We start from the raw sequence: 14,746 nt of genomic DNA, 5'->3' as shown, positions 1-14,746 counted from the left end.
AGAAGCAATCTGAAACACTATTATTAAAAGTTAATTCCTTGAGAGACCAGTTGGGTCAGATTTCTCAAAAGGGCAAGGACTAGTTTGTCTTAGAGGTGTTAGTCACTTGCTGTTGGCTTGTGCATTGTATCGTTAGTCACAACAGTTGGTTGTGTATTTGTAATCAGTTTTAATTATATTGGATTAAGTCCTCGATTGATAGAGGCGAAATCACCTTGGCGGGTGGACTGGAGTAGTTTGAGTTGCAAACGAACCAGGATAAAAATAACTGTGTTTTGTCTATTGTTATTGTGAAAGAAAAAGGAAAAACTTATTCAACCCTCTTCTAAGTGTTTTCTAAACCTTCAACCTGCCTTGAATTGATGAAGCATGTAAAATACTATATGATGTGATATCTTATGGGGGTCAAAATTTATGTATGACAACATCCAAAGCATTTAGAGATGAAATGTTCTATACACTTTATATTAAAAGGATAAACATTTATAGTAGAATCCTTTAAAATTTTGATGGTATTACAATCTAATTTTATTTATATTTTTCATGTATATAAATTGTTATTTAACCTTGTCATTTATATACATGAGTTAAAATGCAACCTTTGGTGCATGTGTAGTGAAATCATGTGATTTTAAAATGGAAAAAACAATTTCGTGTGCGTGTAAAAATATCATGTGATTTTAAAACTTTTAATTATAATAAGGAAAGAAAGAGAAAATAGAATAATATTATTAAAATATAGGATGAATTCAGACAACCATCAAAAGACACTAACCAATAATTCTAATTTAAAGAATGTAACTTTTCACACTATAAAATAATTATATAATTATATACTTCAAAATGCAAAAGAGAGAACATATGGCACATATTATTAAGTTTGTCAATGTAATAATTATTTTTCTTATCATATTCGTATTTGTATCAGATGGTATCACTGTAACAGATCGTAAGTTCAATTTTCCAATTTATTTTCAAAATTTATTCTTAATATTGTATACAATGTTCCATTTCTTATTATATAATTTTTTTAATTTGACATCACAAAAGTTATCAGATGTGAGTCTAATAAAGAATGTCGTCAACAAATGCCTGATTGCAAGCGTCCTAAAAGGCCAAGGTGTGTAGCAAAGACATGTATATGTTATTAATTGTAAGCATAAACTTCATCCTATTTTCTCAGAACCTTAAAATAAATTTGATCCACTCAAATATTTATTTTCTCTTAACCTTCAAATAAATTTGATCCACTCAAATTATTATGTCTTATGTCAGTGTTGTTGCATTAGTTCACTTTTAGAAATTAAAATATCCACTTTATTATGATAAATTAAATTTGATGAAATAAATAACTATTATTTTGAGAAGAATAACAAATGAAGAAAAAAGAATTCTCTATAATTTTTTATTCTTTTTAACTATTATTTTGAATGAATAAGTTAGACCTATTCATACAAAAAAAAATTGTCTAACAAAAGAAATGTCATTATATAAGAAAACATTCCCATTGAATTATATATTCATCTAATAAGCAATGTGGGACTTACACAACTCACACTTGTTTCTCAACAATCTTTCTCTCAAGTGTCATTCCATTCATTTTTCTCCACATACTAGTACCACCATTGATTGACAACCTTACCACGCAACGGATACTTAAACGGTACAAGGCGCCATACTACCACCATGGTTGGAATATTTTTGATACAAAGAGTCGATCCTTTACTCGAACCAGGCCCTGATACTATTGATGGATCATCATTAAGGGTCAAATACTCACCCAGAGAAGTGAGACAGACACTACATATTCACCAAAAACCTTAAGACAATGAGTGTATGCATTCTCTCACTTATTAATGTCCAACCTCCATTTTTCTAAGCAATGTAGGACTTCAACTCACACTTATTTCATAAAACATTTTGTACTATTGTTTCCCATCTGACAATTGACAATTAAAAGTGGCTTTGATCTTGGGTTTGATTCCCAATAATAACATTTTCAAAATGACAAGTTAGAATTTTTTTCCCATTGGTGTAGCAGTGAAATTTGTGAGATTAGATGTATAAGCTTAAAGATAAAAGTTTGATGAATAAAAGGATGACAAACCTCAAGATCATTTCATATATGAATGAATATGATGGATGAGGGATGGATAAATATCGCATGCATGTGCATTAGTAAACAATGTATATATACAAAGATAATAACATAACCAAATTATAAATGTACAAGAATGTAAATAAACAAGTATATATACAAGGATATAAACAAAGAATGATCATAGCAACGAGTTATATTAACATGATATTTTAAAGGTCAAAGGATCAAGAGATCACAAAGTTAGGGTTGTAGGGTTTACGTACACCTAAACCTAATTAATTAAAAGTTGATTAAAACAAAATCCTAAGGGGATTGACTAAGGGAGCATGTTAATATTCTCAAGGGGAGCTTGCCCTAATCCTAGTTGATTCACACAAAAGTATATACAAGCTACTTGGTGAAAACTATTCAAAGAAATTGATTTAAAAGTCTTTTAAATGATGTAAAACACTTGTTTTTTTATTTAATTTTAAAATGATTAAATAATAAATATTTTTGTGATTTTAAATTATATTCTCAAAATAGACAAGATAAATGAGAAGTATGCAAAAAAGTCAAGTGGAAATGATGTAATTTACTATTTCAAATAAAAAATCAAAGTTTATTAAAAAGGTAAAAGAAACAAGTGGTAAAAAAAATTATTTGGGCTTGGGAGGACTTGAACCCACGCCCTAACACTCACAGGTTAGATCACTTACCACTGGACCAACTCACTATAACTGTTAACCAAATGCACGCGTAAATATATAATAAAAAAGTGTTCTAAGTTCAGAATGAACTTCAATCTCCAACCTTGGTTCACACGATCTTCAGAAATCTTGTTTGAGATTTAAGAAACCATTCTCAATTATGTAAAGATCAAATATGTTCATAATTTTAACACGAATTCAACCATGTATCATTATTAAATTTATTCAAACTGTAGCTCACAAATTTCTTGACGGGTCTGTAAACAGAGTCTAAAATAAAACCGCAAGTGCACAGCCTATCAAAGTAATATATAAGATTATCGAATCATAGAGACCAATCGTCAATCTATCTACTCTATTGCTAAGGTGTTTATCTAAGGCGGTTGAGAATATTTGATATGAGTGCAGTGCAAGAAAATAAAGGAATAAAGTAAATAGCAAATAAAAGCAACAGGTTCGAATGTAATTCACGTAAATCAGACAGTGTTCCAGTCACACATGGATAGAATTACTTATGGGGAAATATTTTCTACTTATAGAAAGGAACAATTTAACGGGAACTTGTCCCTTTCGGGTACTAAGAACCGATTTTACTCTTTAAGTCTACCCATTCATTTGTCACATATGAACAGTGCGCATTGTGTTAAAGTAGTGAACCTATTTTTAAGAAATCAATTACTTGTCTTAGTAGAAAAGTGATTTTAACTTGGAAAATTTAACTTAAAGAGATTCTTTGGCTTTTGACCAAGAAGTAGATTTCAAACCCATAAACCTGTCCGAAAATAGATTCAAAATCGTTTTCTAAAAATGTGTCAAAGATCCCAAATTAACCAAACAAACTGCTTTCGCTCTTTTTATTCGGTTAAAAACTAATCAAGTTTGATCTTAAGTATGGACGACTTTCGATCTTACCCATAAACATTTAAACACAGTAAACTTGAATTAAAGGCTAAAACATCCCCAATAGTATTTCTATTAATATAACATTTCGAACACGATCTTGACGATGATCCTTACATTCTAACCTTTATAAATTTAGCCAGACATGGAAATAAAAGTGAGCCTATAAAAACGTGTAGGCATGGTAAGAGCGGGAAAATAAATAAAGTAAAAGAAAGACAATAAAATAAAGCAATTAAATAAAACCTGCTCCAATCGGAGTCTTTGAATCTGGTACAAGCGGAAAGTAAATGGCGAGGAAATGTAAATGGCGGTATGATGAACTTCAACCAAGGTGCTCCAAACCCAATTAAAGACTCGATCTACACCGTGATAACTCTTTGATTTGAAGGGATTGTCACTTTACAAATACTGATGGTATATGGCTTAAGTAGTAACTAACCTTGGATGATTTCTAAATGAAACGAAAACTCCTATTTATAGAGAAGTTGAGAAGCGTGCTTTTATAGGAGTTCCCTCCAAATTCTTTTGAGCTAAAAACAAAACGTGAAGTCCGCGCCCGCGGAGGAGGGGTCTGCGCCCCTGGCCTTTGAGAATTGAGAAGATCGTGGGATCGTGGCAGTCTGAGGGTCAGTTGGCTTGGCTCCCGCGGAGGGAGGGTCCGCAACCGCGGCCTGTGCTTTTCCATGATTGTATATCTTTTTGTTACCTTTCCAACGCTTTGAACGGGGCGTCATTCTGATTTACGGTTTAGGAGTTATGGCCAAAACAGTTGGATGTTCATCAGAAGAGAACAAATGAAGAATTGCCAATAGTTTGCGATTTTACGGAGGTATTTCTTGAGGATGTAAGTGATTTACCGCTAGAACGTGAAGGGGAGTTGCGATCGACTTAGTTCCTGGAACTAGTCCTGTTTCAATGGCTCCATATCGGATGTCAGCTTCTGAGTTGAAAGGGTTTATGAGTCATCTTGAGGATTTATTTGAGAAAAGGTTTATTCGTCCGAGTGTGTCGCTGTGAGGTGCGCTTTTTTTGTTGGTCAAGAAAAAGAAAGGTGTTAGAATATGTGAATTGGTGTTATTTTGAGGTTGCAATTGTTTTGGTACGATTTAGTTTGAATTGGATAAAAGGAAGTGCTGTCAAAAATGGAATTTCTACTACTGGGTACGCTGTAACCGGGTAACAGCGGAGGTGTAACCGATTACAACAGTGAAAAATAGTTAAACTGGGGATTTTTGGATGCTGTAACCGGGTACACTCTATGTTGTAACCGATTACAGGCTGAATGTTGAGAATAGCGAATTATTGACGTTAATGTGTAATCGGGTACGGTATGGACGGTAACCGGTTACACTTGATGCTTTTAAAAAAAATAATTTCAAAAATTCATATCTTTAAAACCGTAAGTTCGTTTTAGACACTGTTTTGAGCGTTCGGAAGGTTCTATGAGGTTGTGTGTTGATTATAGACAACTCAACAAGGTGATGATTAAGAACAAGTATCCACTTTCGAGGATTGACGATTTGATGGATCAGTTGTTGGGGGCACGTATGTTCAGTAAGATAAATTTGAGGTTTGGGTATCATCAGATTCGTGTGAAGGTGGAAGATATTCAGAAAACTACTTTTAGAATGACGTATGGACACTATGAGTATTCTATTATGCCTTTCGGTGTGACTAGTGCACCTGGTGTATTTATGGGGTATGTGAATAGAATATTTAATGAATATCTTGACAAGTTTGTGGTTGTGTTTATCGATGATATTTTGATCTATTCAAAGAGTGGAGATGATCACGCTCAGCAATTGAGGAATATTTTATCAGTGTTGAAAGAGAAGAAATTGTTTGCTAAATTTTCTAAGTATGAATTTTTGTTGAAAGAAGTGAGTTTCCTTGGACATGTGATTCCAAATGAAGGTATTTCGCTTGATCCTTCAAAGATTGAGGTTGTATCTCAATAGGAAGCTCCTAAGTTTGTTTCTGAGATTAGAAGTTTTCTTGGTTTTCCTGGTTATTATCGTAAGTTCATTGAGGGATTTTCTAAGTTGTCGCTACCATTGACGCAGTTGACTAGGAAATGTCAAGCTCTTATTTGGACTTCGCAATGTGAAGCTAATTTTCAAGAGCTTAAGAGAAGATTGACAACTGCTCCTATTTTGATTTTGCCAGATCCTTTGAAACTGTTTGTTGTGTATTGTGATGCTTTGTTGATGGGGTTGGGAGGTCTGTTAATGCAGACAGGACAAGTAGTAGCTTATGCTTCAAGACAACTTAAGGTTCATGAATGAAATTATCCGACTCATGATTTAGAGTTGGCAGTTGTGGTCTTTGTGTTAAAATTATGGAGACATTATCTGTATGGTTCGAGATTTGAGGTATTTAGTAATCATAAGAGTCTGAAGTATCTCTTTGATTAGAAAGAGCTTAATATGAGACAAATGAGGTGGTTAAAATTCCTTAAAGATTATTATTTTTGGTTGAATTACCATCCGGGTAAGGCAAACGTCGTTGCCGATGCGTTGAGTAGGAAGTCCCTACATATGTCTATGTTAATGGTGCGGGAATTGGATTTGATTGAACAATTTAGAGACTTGAGTTTGGTATGTGAAGGCACTCCTAATAGTGTTAAATTAGGTATGCTGAAACTGACTAGTATTCTTGATGAGATTAGAATGGGCCCGAAATCTGATATTGGTTTAGTTGATCGGTTAACTTTGATCAACCAAGGCAAGGGAGGTGATTTCCAAATTGACGAGAATGCTATAATGAAGTTTAGTGATCGAGTTTGTGTTCCTAAAGTTGCTGAGCTTAGGAAGGGTATTCTTGAAGAAGGACACCGTAGCGGATTGAGTATTCATCCTGGTGCTACCAAGATGTATCACGATTTTATTACCATTCTTTAAATGTCATTATTCAAATTATTCTTTAACGAAGGTTGAAATGAAGTGTATAATTAAATTATGGCATATCTATGAAATTTAGTTTCATATTATTAGTATATTAAATAAACAGTTCGATCGTAAATTTAATTAATTGAACCAATTAAATTTTAAACTGAATATTTTATCGGTTCAATCTTCGATTCGATTTTTAAGACATTGATATTTTGTATGTTTGATCCATCCTCCAATGAAACATTTAATTAGTAAATAAGTATATGTTTACACCTTATTGATGCATTATTTCTTCAAATATCTTTTTCACCAATCAACCCTATAATTTTTGTATTTTAATTTTTTTTCCTTGTCTATCATGAACAGATAAAGGCCAATTACAATTTTAGCTCCCTCTTTTTACTCCCTTAAGGACAATATGTCCACTCCCTCCTACTAAAACAAATAGTGATGTGTTATCTTTTAAAATGGGGTAAACAGTACTAATACTTTAATTATTAAAAGAACTAGAGAGAAACAAAAATAAATATTTAAATATTATAATGAATTCTAATAACCATCAAGAGACATTAAACAATAATTCAAATTTGAAAATGTAATTTCTCACACTATAAAGTAGTTATACAAATGTATACTTCAACATGCAAATGAGAGAACATATGGCACATATTCTTAAGTTTGTTTATTTCTTGATTATTTTTGTTTTCATATTTATTGTTGTAATCGATGGTAAGTTCAATTTTTCAATTTGTTTTCAAAATTTATTCTTAATCTTTAATTTGTTATTATTAAATTTTTTAATTTGACATAACAGGAGTTATCATATGCCAATCTAATAGAGAATGTCGTAGAGAAATGACTCATTGCATGCGTCCAAAACATCCAAAGTGTATAGGAGGGACATGTGTATGTTGGTAAATAATAGTAAGAAAAAAGTTTTAAAATATTCCATGTATTCGCAAACTTCAACCTATAATTTCTGAACATTAAATTAATTTGATCCTCTCAAATGCTTATCATTTTATTATGCCAGTGTTGTTGCAATCGTTCACTCTTAGAAATTAAAATATCCATAGGCATTATATAATTAACTATTATATATTATTAATTTATTATAGATTTTAATAAAGCATAAGATAAATGTGGGATATTGATTGAATTGATAAAATGATTTAAAAGAACTACATTTCAATTGATTGTAAACAAATTTGTGATAAAATTGATATTTACTTCAAATTTAAATAATGAAAATAGAGAACAATTATTTATAAATTTATAGATCACCATTTTAAGATGGAAAAAATAATTTAAATAAATTAAAAAATTAGGGTTGTAGTTTTTCACATGAACGATGGTTCAAATCACCGATAAGAAGGTTGGATGGAGGTGCAGAAGAGGGAGTTTCGCAGTTGGGTTCTTTAATGGGACTCTTTTTCGTTGGGGAGGTTTCATTTTGAAAACAACAAGGCCGGTTTAACTTCAATTTATTTCTCAGAGTTTCCGGACAATTTGAAAGAAAAGTGAAAATTCTAGTAACTCACACGCGATGCTGTACTTGATGTTATGACATCCACGATTACACAGAATGAAACGTTAAAACAGAAATGCATAAAACATTAAAGAACACAGCAAATTTTTCACCCAGTTCGGTATACAACAATACCTACTCTGGGGGCTACCAAGCCAGGGAGGAATCCAATATAAGCAGTATTAATTCAGAGTTAAACTCCCCCGTTTACAACTTCTCACTTAAGACTTACCCAATGCAATTCCAATCTAATCCTAGACCTGAGTATCTTCACTTACTCCTCTTCAATCATAGTAGTGATTACAAACATACATTAAACAAATAAGAGAGAAGACACACTTCAAAACACACATTGATCTGCTTAAAAGGTTCAATCAAGAGACACACACTCGTGCTTAAAAGCTTAGAGTGACAAAGTACAAACACACCCTATTCTAATACAATCATCAAAAGACAATTGCTTTGAGTACAAGAGACCAAACACAAGACACCGAACTACGGTTCTTCACAATTAACAAACTTTCTCTATGCGTTCCAAATTAAGATTGTAGTCTTCTTATATGTAGCTCTTGGGCCTCGAGCTTTTCAAGAACCAAATTAGGGTTAACCAAGTTAACCTAATTTACATGTCATCAGGTTGTTACAGAATGTGCTGTTAACGAAATCTTCTAGGATAAATATTAAGCACAAGATAAAATGTTTCCTAAATTGTAGATTGAGAGAAATCAGGAAACATACTAATAAAACATAACAGCTCATGCTGTAAGACACAGATGTCATGACATCGGTCATGACATTCACTAACAAAACCTATATTAGCTTAAACATATGCAGCCTGCATAACACCATATAAATCATGTTATGACATTGGTCAAGACATTAAACACCCAGGTATGTTTTACCACAAATGCAGCCAACATGAAAAGACCTACAATCTCCCCCTTTGGAATTTTTTTGGCTAAAACAACCTGTCACACCATATCAGAGAAACACTTGCAGCAGAAAACACACAACCATACACAATCAGAGCTAATACAGTACCACATACCACACAAACAACATACACTCCTACTACTACCATCAGTATGCATATAACAACCACAACTACTGCTACTTCTACACAGCACTACAACCATACCACATGAGCAGCCATCAAGTATACCAGAAATAATTTTCTATACTACACACAATCATATCTTCTATACTACAAACAATCATATCAATCATATCAGATCAACACAAAATAAATCATTAGAATTGTTGATCACACATACTTCTTGTTTTAGGGTGACATTACTACTCCCCTTGTTTGGCCACAAAAGTTGCCAAAGAAAGCAATCTTTATATGCAAATAAGTACATACCAGAAGAAAAAAACAAGAAACTATCACCACCACCAGCTGTCTTTATTCTTCAGATTCAGACCCACCAGAGTTGTCTGCACCACTTTCTTCAGCTTCTTCATCTGAACCATCAGTTGGACTGGAATTTCCTTCTTCAACTTCTTCTTCAGAATCTCCTCTCTCTTCCTGTTTATCTTGTGCTTCTGTCCCTGCAGCGCCTGCAAAATCGTTTACCATCCTTCTCTAGCGTGCTGATCATTTGCTCAAGAGATTTCTTCCTTGCCTCCAGCTCTTTGCATGTCTCTTTCATCATTGCTATGAATTCATCCTTACTGGCTTATGATCCACTCTTGGATGTCTCAGGCGATGTCATGGCAATGTCTGGGACATGCGTCCCTTGAGATAGAATCACATTCAACCAAGATGTCAGGGTGTTGGTTTAAGATGATGTCACATATGAGAGAAGGAAATGCTATAGGGCCTTTTACACTGTAGCTATCAGCATGCTTCATGGTTTGCTCAAAAATGTAGGTACCATAGTCAAACTTTGCTTTTGTACCAACAACATAGATAAATCTTCCAAGATAAGTTGAGACAATAGACTTGTGATTTGTTGGCACCCAATTAGCTGCCCCAATCTTATGCAGCATTGCATACTTTATGCTTAGTTTACTAGTAGACAATTTTCCTTTCAAGGGCCAGCTTCTGACTTGGTTTGTAGTGATAACTTGACATACCTTGTTTTCACAGACTTCGAGCTCAGGTTAAGCTTCATCAGACCTTCCCAATAGGTTGTTGATCACATTGGACGAGAAGTTAACACATTTTCCTCTTACAGACACTTTTATGAATTCCTTGGATCTCTTGTCAGCACACTCTTCAGAGAGGTTTACTATGAACTCTTTCACCAGCGTTTCATAGCATTTACTCAAATAGACAACAGTTTTAATTAGGCCAGCAGCCTCAATCAAGTCCATTATGTCCTTACAATCACGTGCATTTTGAGCCAGTTCCCTCTCAAGGGCCAATCTCTTTTGATACACAAATTTCCACTTGTTTGCAATTGCAGCAAAGTGGAAGGATACATAGTCAATGGAAACTTCAGGTATACACTACACCAAACAAGACCTTAGACAGCGCTTTTTTTGGCTTTAGACAGCGCTTTAAAGTGCTGTCTATTCCAGCGCTGCTGTAGGTAAAGACAGCGCTTTTTTTAAAGCGAAAGCGCTGCTAAAGGCCCCCTTAAGCCAGCGCTTTTAGTTTGAAAGCGCTGCTAAAGGCCCCCTTAAGCCAGCGCTTTTAGTTTGAAAGCGCTGCTAAAGACCCCCTTAAGACAGCGCTTTTAGATTGAAAGCGCTGCTAAAGACCCCCTTAAGACAGCGCTTTTAGATTGAAAGCGCTGCTAAAGGCCCCCCTATGCCAGCACTTTCCTAAACCCAAAAATTTTAAAAAAGCTTCTTTAGGCAGCGCTTTTAGTGTAAAGCGCTGTCTAAACTATACAATTTTTTTTATATAAATTACTTAAAATAGCGCTGTTTGTATTATACATTTTATATGCACCTGTTTTTAACCACAATTTACACCAGAATATATAATACTTATTTTCACTTACAAAAAGCCCTGCCAATATATAGAATAAATTTTCACCAGATTTTAAAATTAAAATAAAAAAAACATGAACCACCTTAGATACTTTTGTATCAACAATAACTAAGAACAACTTGATAACAAACACATGGTTAAAATTGTGGCAGAAAACCACAAAGTGTAAATATAAATGAAAGACAATACAAATAAAAATCCAACTTGACAATTGACTCCACTCCCAACTCAAATTCACTCATCATCCTCGTCTTCATCCACGGCAGAATTTAGTGCCTCCAAGCGAGCAATCAACTTTATCCTTCTCTCATCATAAGTGAGCTTCGTCAAGTTGTACCTGATTGAAAGACAATACACATCCTCATTACAGTTTTTTATTAAAGAAACTCATAGATGTCATTAATATTCTCTATCAAAAAATGAAGACAAAAACATTACAATAATAATCAAGTAAACTAGTGCTTACTTGTAGTGTATTGTTATAGTATTTAATTTGATTTTACAAAAAAAAAACTTTAGAAATATCACTGGCATTTTAAAACTTTTAATTAACAACATATAACATTTGATAATGTATTAAATATGACTATCTTCCATAAAAACTTCACTATATAATACTTTCTATTTCTCGTACTGGCTTTACTTGACCAGTCACGGCCATGTGTAATTCATTCATTGATTTCTCAAAGCCATGTGTTGCCATTACACCCTAACACAAAGCTTAACTTTATGTCACAGCAGTATTTATTTATTAAAATTCATTATTCATGGGCTTAGTGTTCTACTTCCTCATTCAATGCATCGGTCACAAACAAAGACACAAACATTAAAAAAAAATTCAGTTATTCCAACAATTAAACATACTAAATCAACTAAAAACAGTTTAAAAAAGAAAGCATTAAATAAGCTCTAGTAACTAAAATAGAAAAAAAAGAACAACCTTAGAAAGATGCTGAGCATGCACCGACGGTGTAACCGATTTCAAAAACCTTTCCATTCTCCTTCTCAATCGAATCCATCGATTTCTCTCTCACCACCGACCTACTGACCGTCACATCGCTGTGAGCTCTCCAAATCCTCTCATTCTCCGCCGTGTGTAACAGCCGGCGAGCTTGCGGCGGATTATAAAACCGATCCTCACCACGACCACGCGAAAAGTTGAAGCTAGTACCCAACATTCCTAAGGGTGCAAAAAAATAAGACCCATATATCAAAAACGAAACTTTCTTAAATGGAGAAATGGAGAAAATGAACGATCTAAATGAATACCATAACAAACTATACCTTCTGAATTCTTGAAACCAAGTGCTCAAAAATTCTTGGTGTCATCCCACAGTTGACAATGTGTCTTCTAGTTCCCCCTTCAATGTCACCAAGCATGGTGTCCACTTCCCGTCTAAATGCACAAACAATTATTCTCTATATAATAAAATTGTTAAAATTTTGAAAGATAAGATAATGACTCACTTGCAGTTATCTACCATTAGCACACCAGCTACTTTAAAGAGGTTCTCCTGTTGCATCAAGATAATGTGAAAATCAAGCTTGAAAAAATGAAAAAGCAATACAACCACAACATTGATAATTAACTTGCACAATGCACAATAGTTCTAATTCCAACCAAAATGAATGCAACCAACAAAAATTTACCTGGCTAACATTCTCATCTGCAACCATATCAAAAGTAAACGGTGCCTCCAGAGGTCCAGTCCAAGAAATTGTCTGACAACTCTCTTGTCTAACACACTTGTTATTACCTTGAACGGATATCTCGTTATTGCTAAGCGGACGCATTCTAATTATAACCTAGCTCACAAAAAATTAAACAAAAACAAACTCAATCAACTTAAACCAAGTTATAACCCTAACCCATTCCTAAACTGTATGCATAGATAAAGTATAAATCAAGAATTTAAACACAAATTTATGATATTAACTTTCATCACAGAGTAGTGAAAACTGGAAATTAGGTTTCCCTTTCAAACACCTGCACATTATAATCTTTCCAGAAAGAAGGATCTTCGCACAATTCAAAGCTTTGAATCCGCGAAACCGCAGCGCTACTTTGTCCAACAACGCTTTCATCGTGAGAAGACCTGTCAGCACTGTAATATTTTTGTTATGTGGTAGTACTTAAGAAAATATACAAAAAGTTGAAATATCTCACCGAATCATCACCAACAATCATCGAACCCAGCAAGTCTCAAGCAACTCAACTCAGAATCTTCATCGCATCTCATCATCGTTCAATATCGTTTCAACAACAACGAACGACGTCGTTCAACCTCAGCATCATCATCTGCTCTCAAATAGCAAACCCAGTAACAAGACCATCGCCAAATCGTGAGACATCACGTTCAACAACATCAAACCAACAAAATCATTCAGCAAACAAACATGCAAAACGATTAGAGTTGATGAAGAACCGAGATGGAGGGGAACGTTGGAGATCGAGCGAGAGCTGGGCTGGAACAAAGATGGATGAGGATCGGATTGCAGCGACTCGACCGGAGAGAGATAGTCGGTCGCCGCTCTTTGTTTGAGAGTGAAGAAGGGTTTTCAGAAACGTGAAATGTTTCTCTGAACCCTATGCCCTTTTCAACTTCTATTTAATTTTTTTATTTATTATTTTATTATTAATTCTTTTATAACTTTTCAATTTTTATTTAGCAGCGCTTTTAAGATATTTTTTTTAAAATTTAAAATTGACTTTAGACAGCACTTTTGAGAAGCGCTGACTAATATGGTCCTTTACCTGCACTTTTTAAAAAGCGCTTTCTAAAGCAACCCTTTTAGCAGCGCTTTTTAGAAGCGCTATCTAAGGTCAACCATTTAGCAGCGCTTTTAGTCATTTTCATATATAGTTTCCGTGTTTTATTTTTTATTTTACTTATAGCAGCGCTTTTTTATAAAAGCGCTGTCTAAGGTGTGCTGTCTAAATGTCTTTTTGGCGTAGTGATACTAGAAGCAGGCTTGCTAGTTGTGAGCTTCTTCTTTAATGGAATGTAATGGACATTCACTTCAACATCAGACTCGGATTCTTCAATAGCTCTTCCCTTCCTCTTCTTTAGAACAACCTTGCTCCAAGATTTTGAGGGACCAATACCAACACTTTTAGCCACAACTCTGCTCTTTATAAGTCCTATAGAGGTACTTTTCTTCTTGACAGGGTCTTTGGAAGGGCTTTTAACATCAGCTTTCTTCAAAGGAGACTTCTGACTCACAACTTTGCCTTTTCTCCTGGTCATGAGCCTTTCGGCTATACTAGGATTCACAGTAGCAACCAAATCATTGTCAGAGTACTCATCTACATCCACAATATTTATACGTGTTCCAGCATCTGCCCTTGGACTATCATTAGCTCTAGAATTTTCAATGTCATTGACATCCTCAGTGACATTGGTGTTATCAACACCTTTTTGAACCTCTTCATTGTTATCTTCTTCAGGAATGTGAATGTCACTACCAGCAGTGTGAACATCGTTATCATTACGTTTTCTCTTGGGAGGATTAGGAATCACGGTTTGTAAAGGAATAGATATTCCAGGGACCTGATGATTTTCATCCAAGATCCATTTGACAATCTTAGCTATGGAGTTATGAATATATCTTGTTCCTTCTTTAGTAAATTCCTCACGAGGGTTGGAAGAAGTTGGATTGGAGCCCTTAGTACGAACACTCTCCTCAGGT

At 34.3% G+C, this 14,746-nt stretch overlaps 1 protein-coding gene and 1 long non-coding RNA gene across 4 annotated transcripts; one reads left to right on the top strand and one right to left on the bottom strand.

Annotated features, from left to right (window-relative positions):
- The first annotated feature begins 828 nt into the window (after window positions 1-828).
- On the top strand, window positions 829-1,269 carry LOC131594626 (uncharacterized). The gene is made up of 2 exons (XR_009281432.1): window positions 829-949; window positions 1,051-1,269. It is a non-coding gene; the product is annotated as an uncharacterized LOC131594626 (long non-coding RNA).
- A 9,844-nt stretch (window positions 1,270-11,113) lies between these two features.
- On the bottom strand, window positions 11,114-13,652 carry LOC131598956 (kinesin-like protein KIN-12E). 3 transcript variants are annotated; one of them, XM_058871494.1, is made up of 7 exons: window positions 13,224-13,652; window positions 13,044-13,152; window positions 12,707-12,862; window positions 12,524-12,570; window positions 12,341-12,452; window positions 11,997-12,236; window positions 11,114-11,393 (listed from the first exon to the last, which is right to left on the bottom strand). In XM_058871494.1, the coding sequence occupies exons 1-6, from the start codon at window positions 13,229-13,231 to the stop codon at window positions 12,108-12,110; spliced, it is 561 nt and encodes a 186-aa protein (XP_058727477.1). In that variant the 5' UTR covers window positions 13,232-13,652; the 3' UTR covers window positions 11,114-11,393; window positions 11,997-12,107. The 3 variants fall into 3 exon arrangements, with proteins under 3 accessions (XP_058727477.1, XP_058727476.1, XP_058727478.1); XM_058871493.1 differs by having other exon boundaries at window positions 13,044-13,161; window positions 13,224-13,651; XM_058871495.1 differs by having other exon boundaries at window positions 12,994-13,152; window positions 13,224-13,651.
- Between the last annotated feature and the right edge of the window lie 1,094 nt (window positions 13,653-14,746).

Source organism: Vicia villosa, linkage group LG4 (genome assembly GCF_029867415.1).
Source record: "Vicia villosa cultivar HV-30 ecotype Madison, WI linkage group LG4, Vvil1.0, whole genome shotgun sequence".
NCBI lineage: Eukaryota > Viridiplantae > Streptophyta > Magnoliopsida > Fabales > Fabaceae > Vicia > Vicia villosa.
Note: the sequence above shows the minus strand (reverse complement) of the source record. Positions and strands in the feature narration are given on the sequence as shown.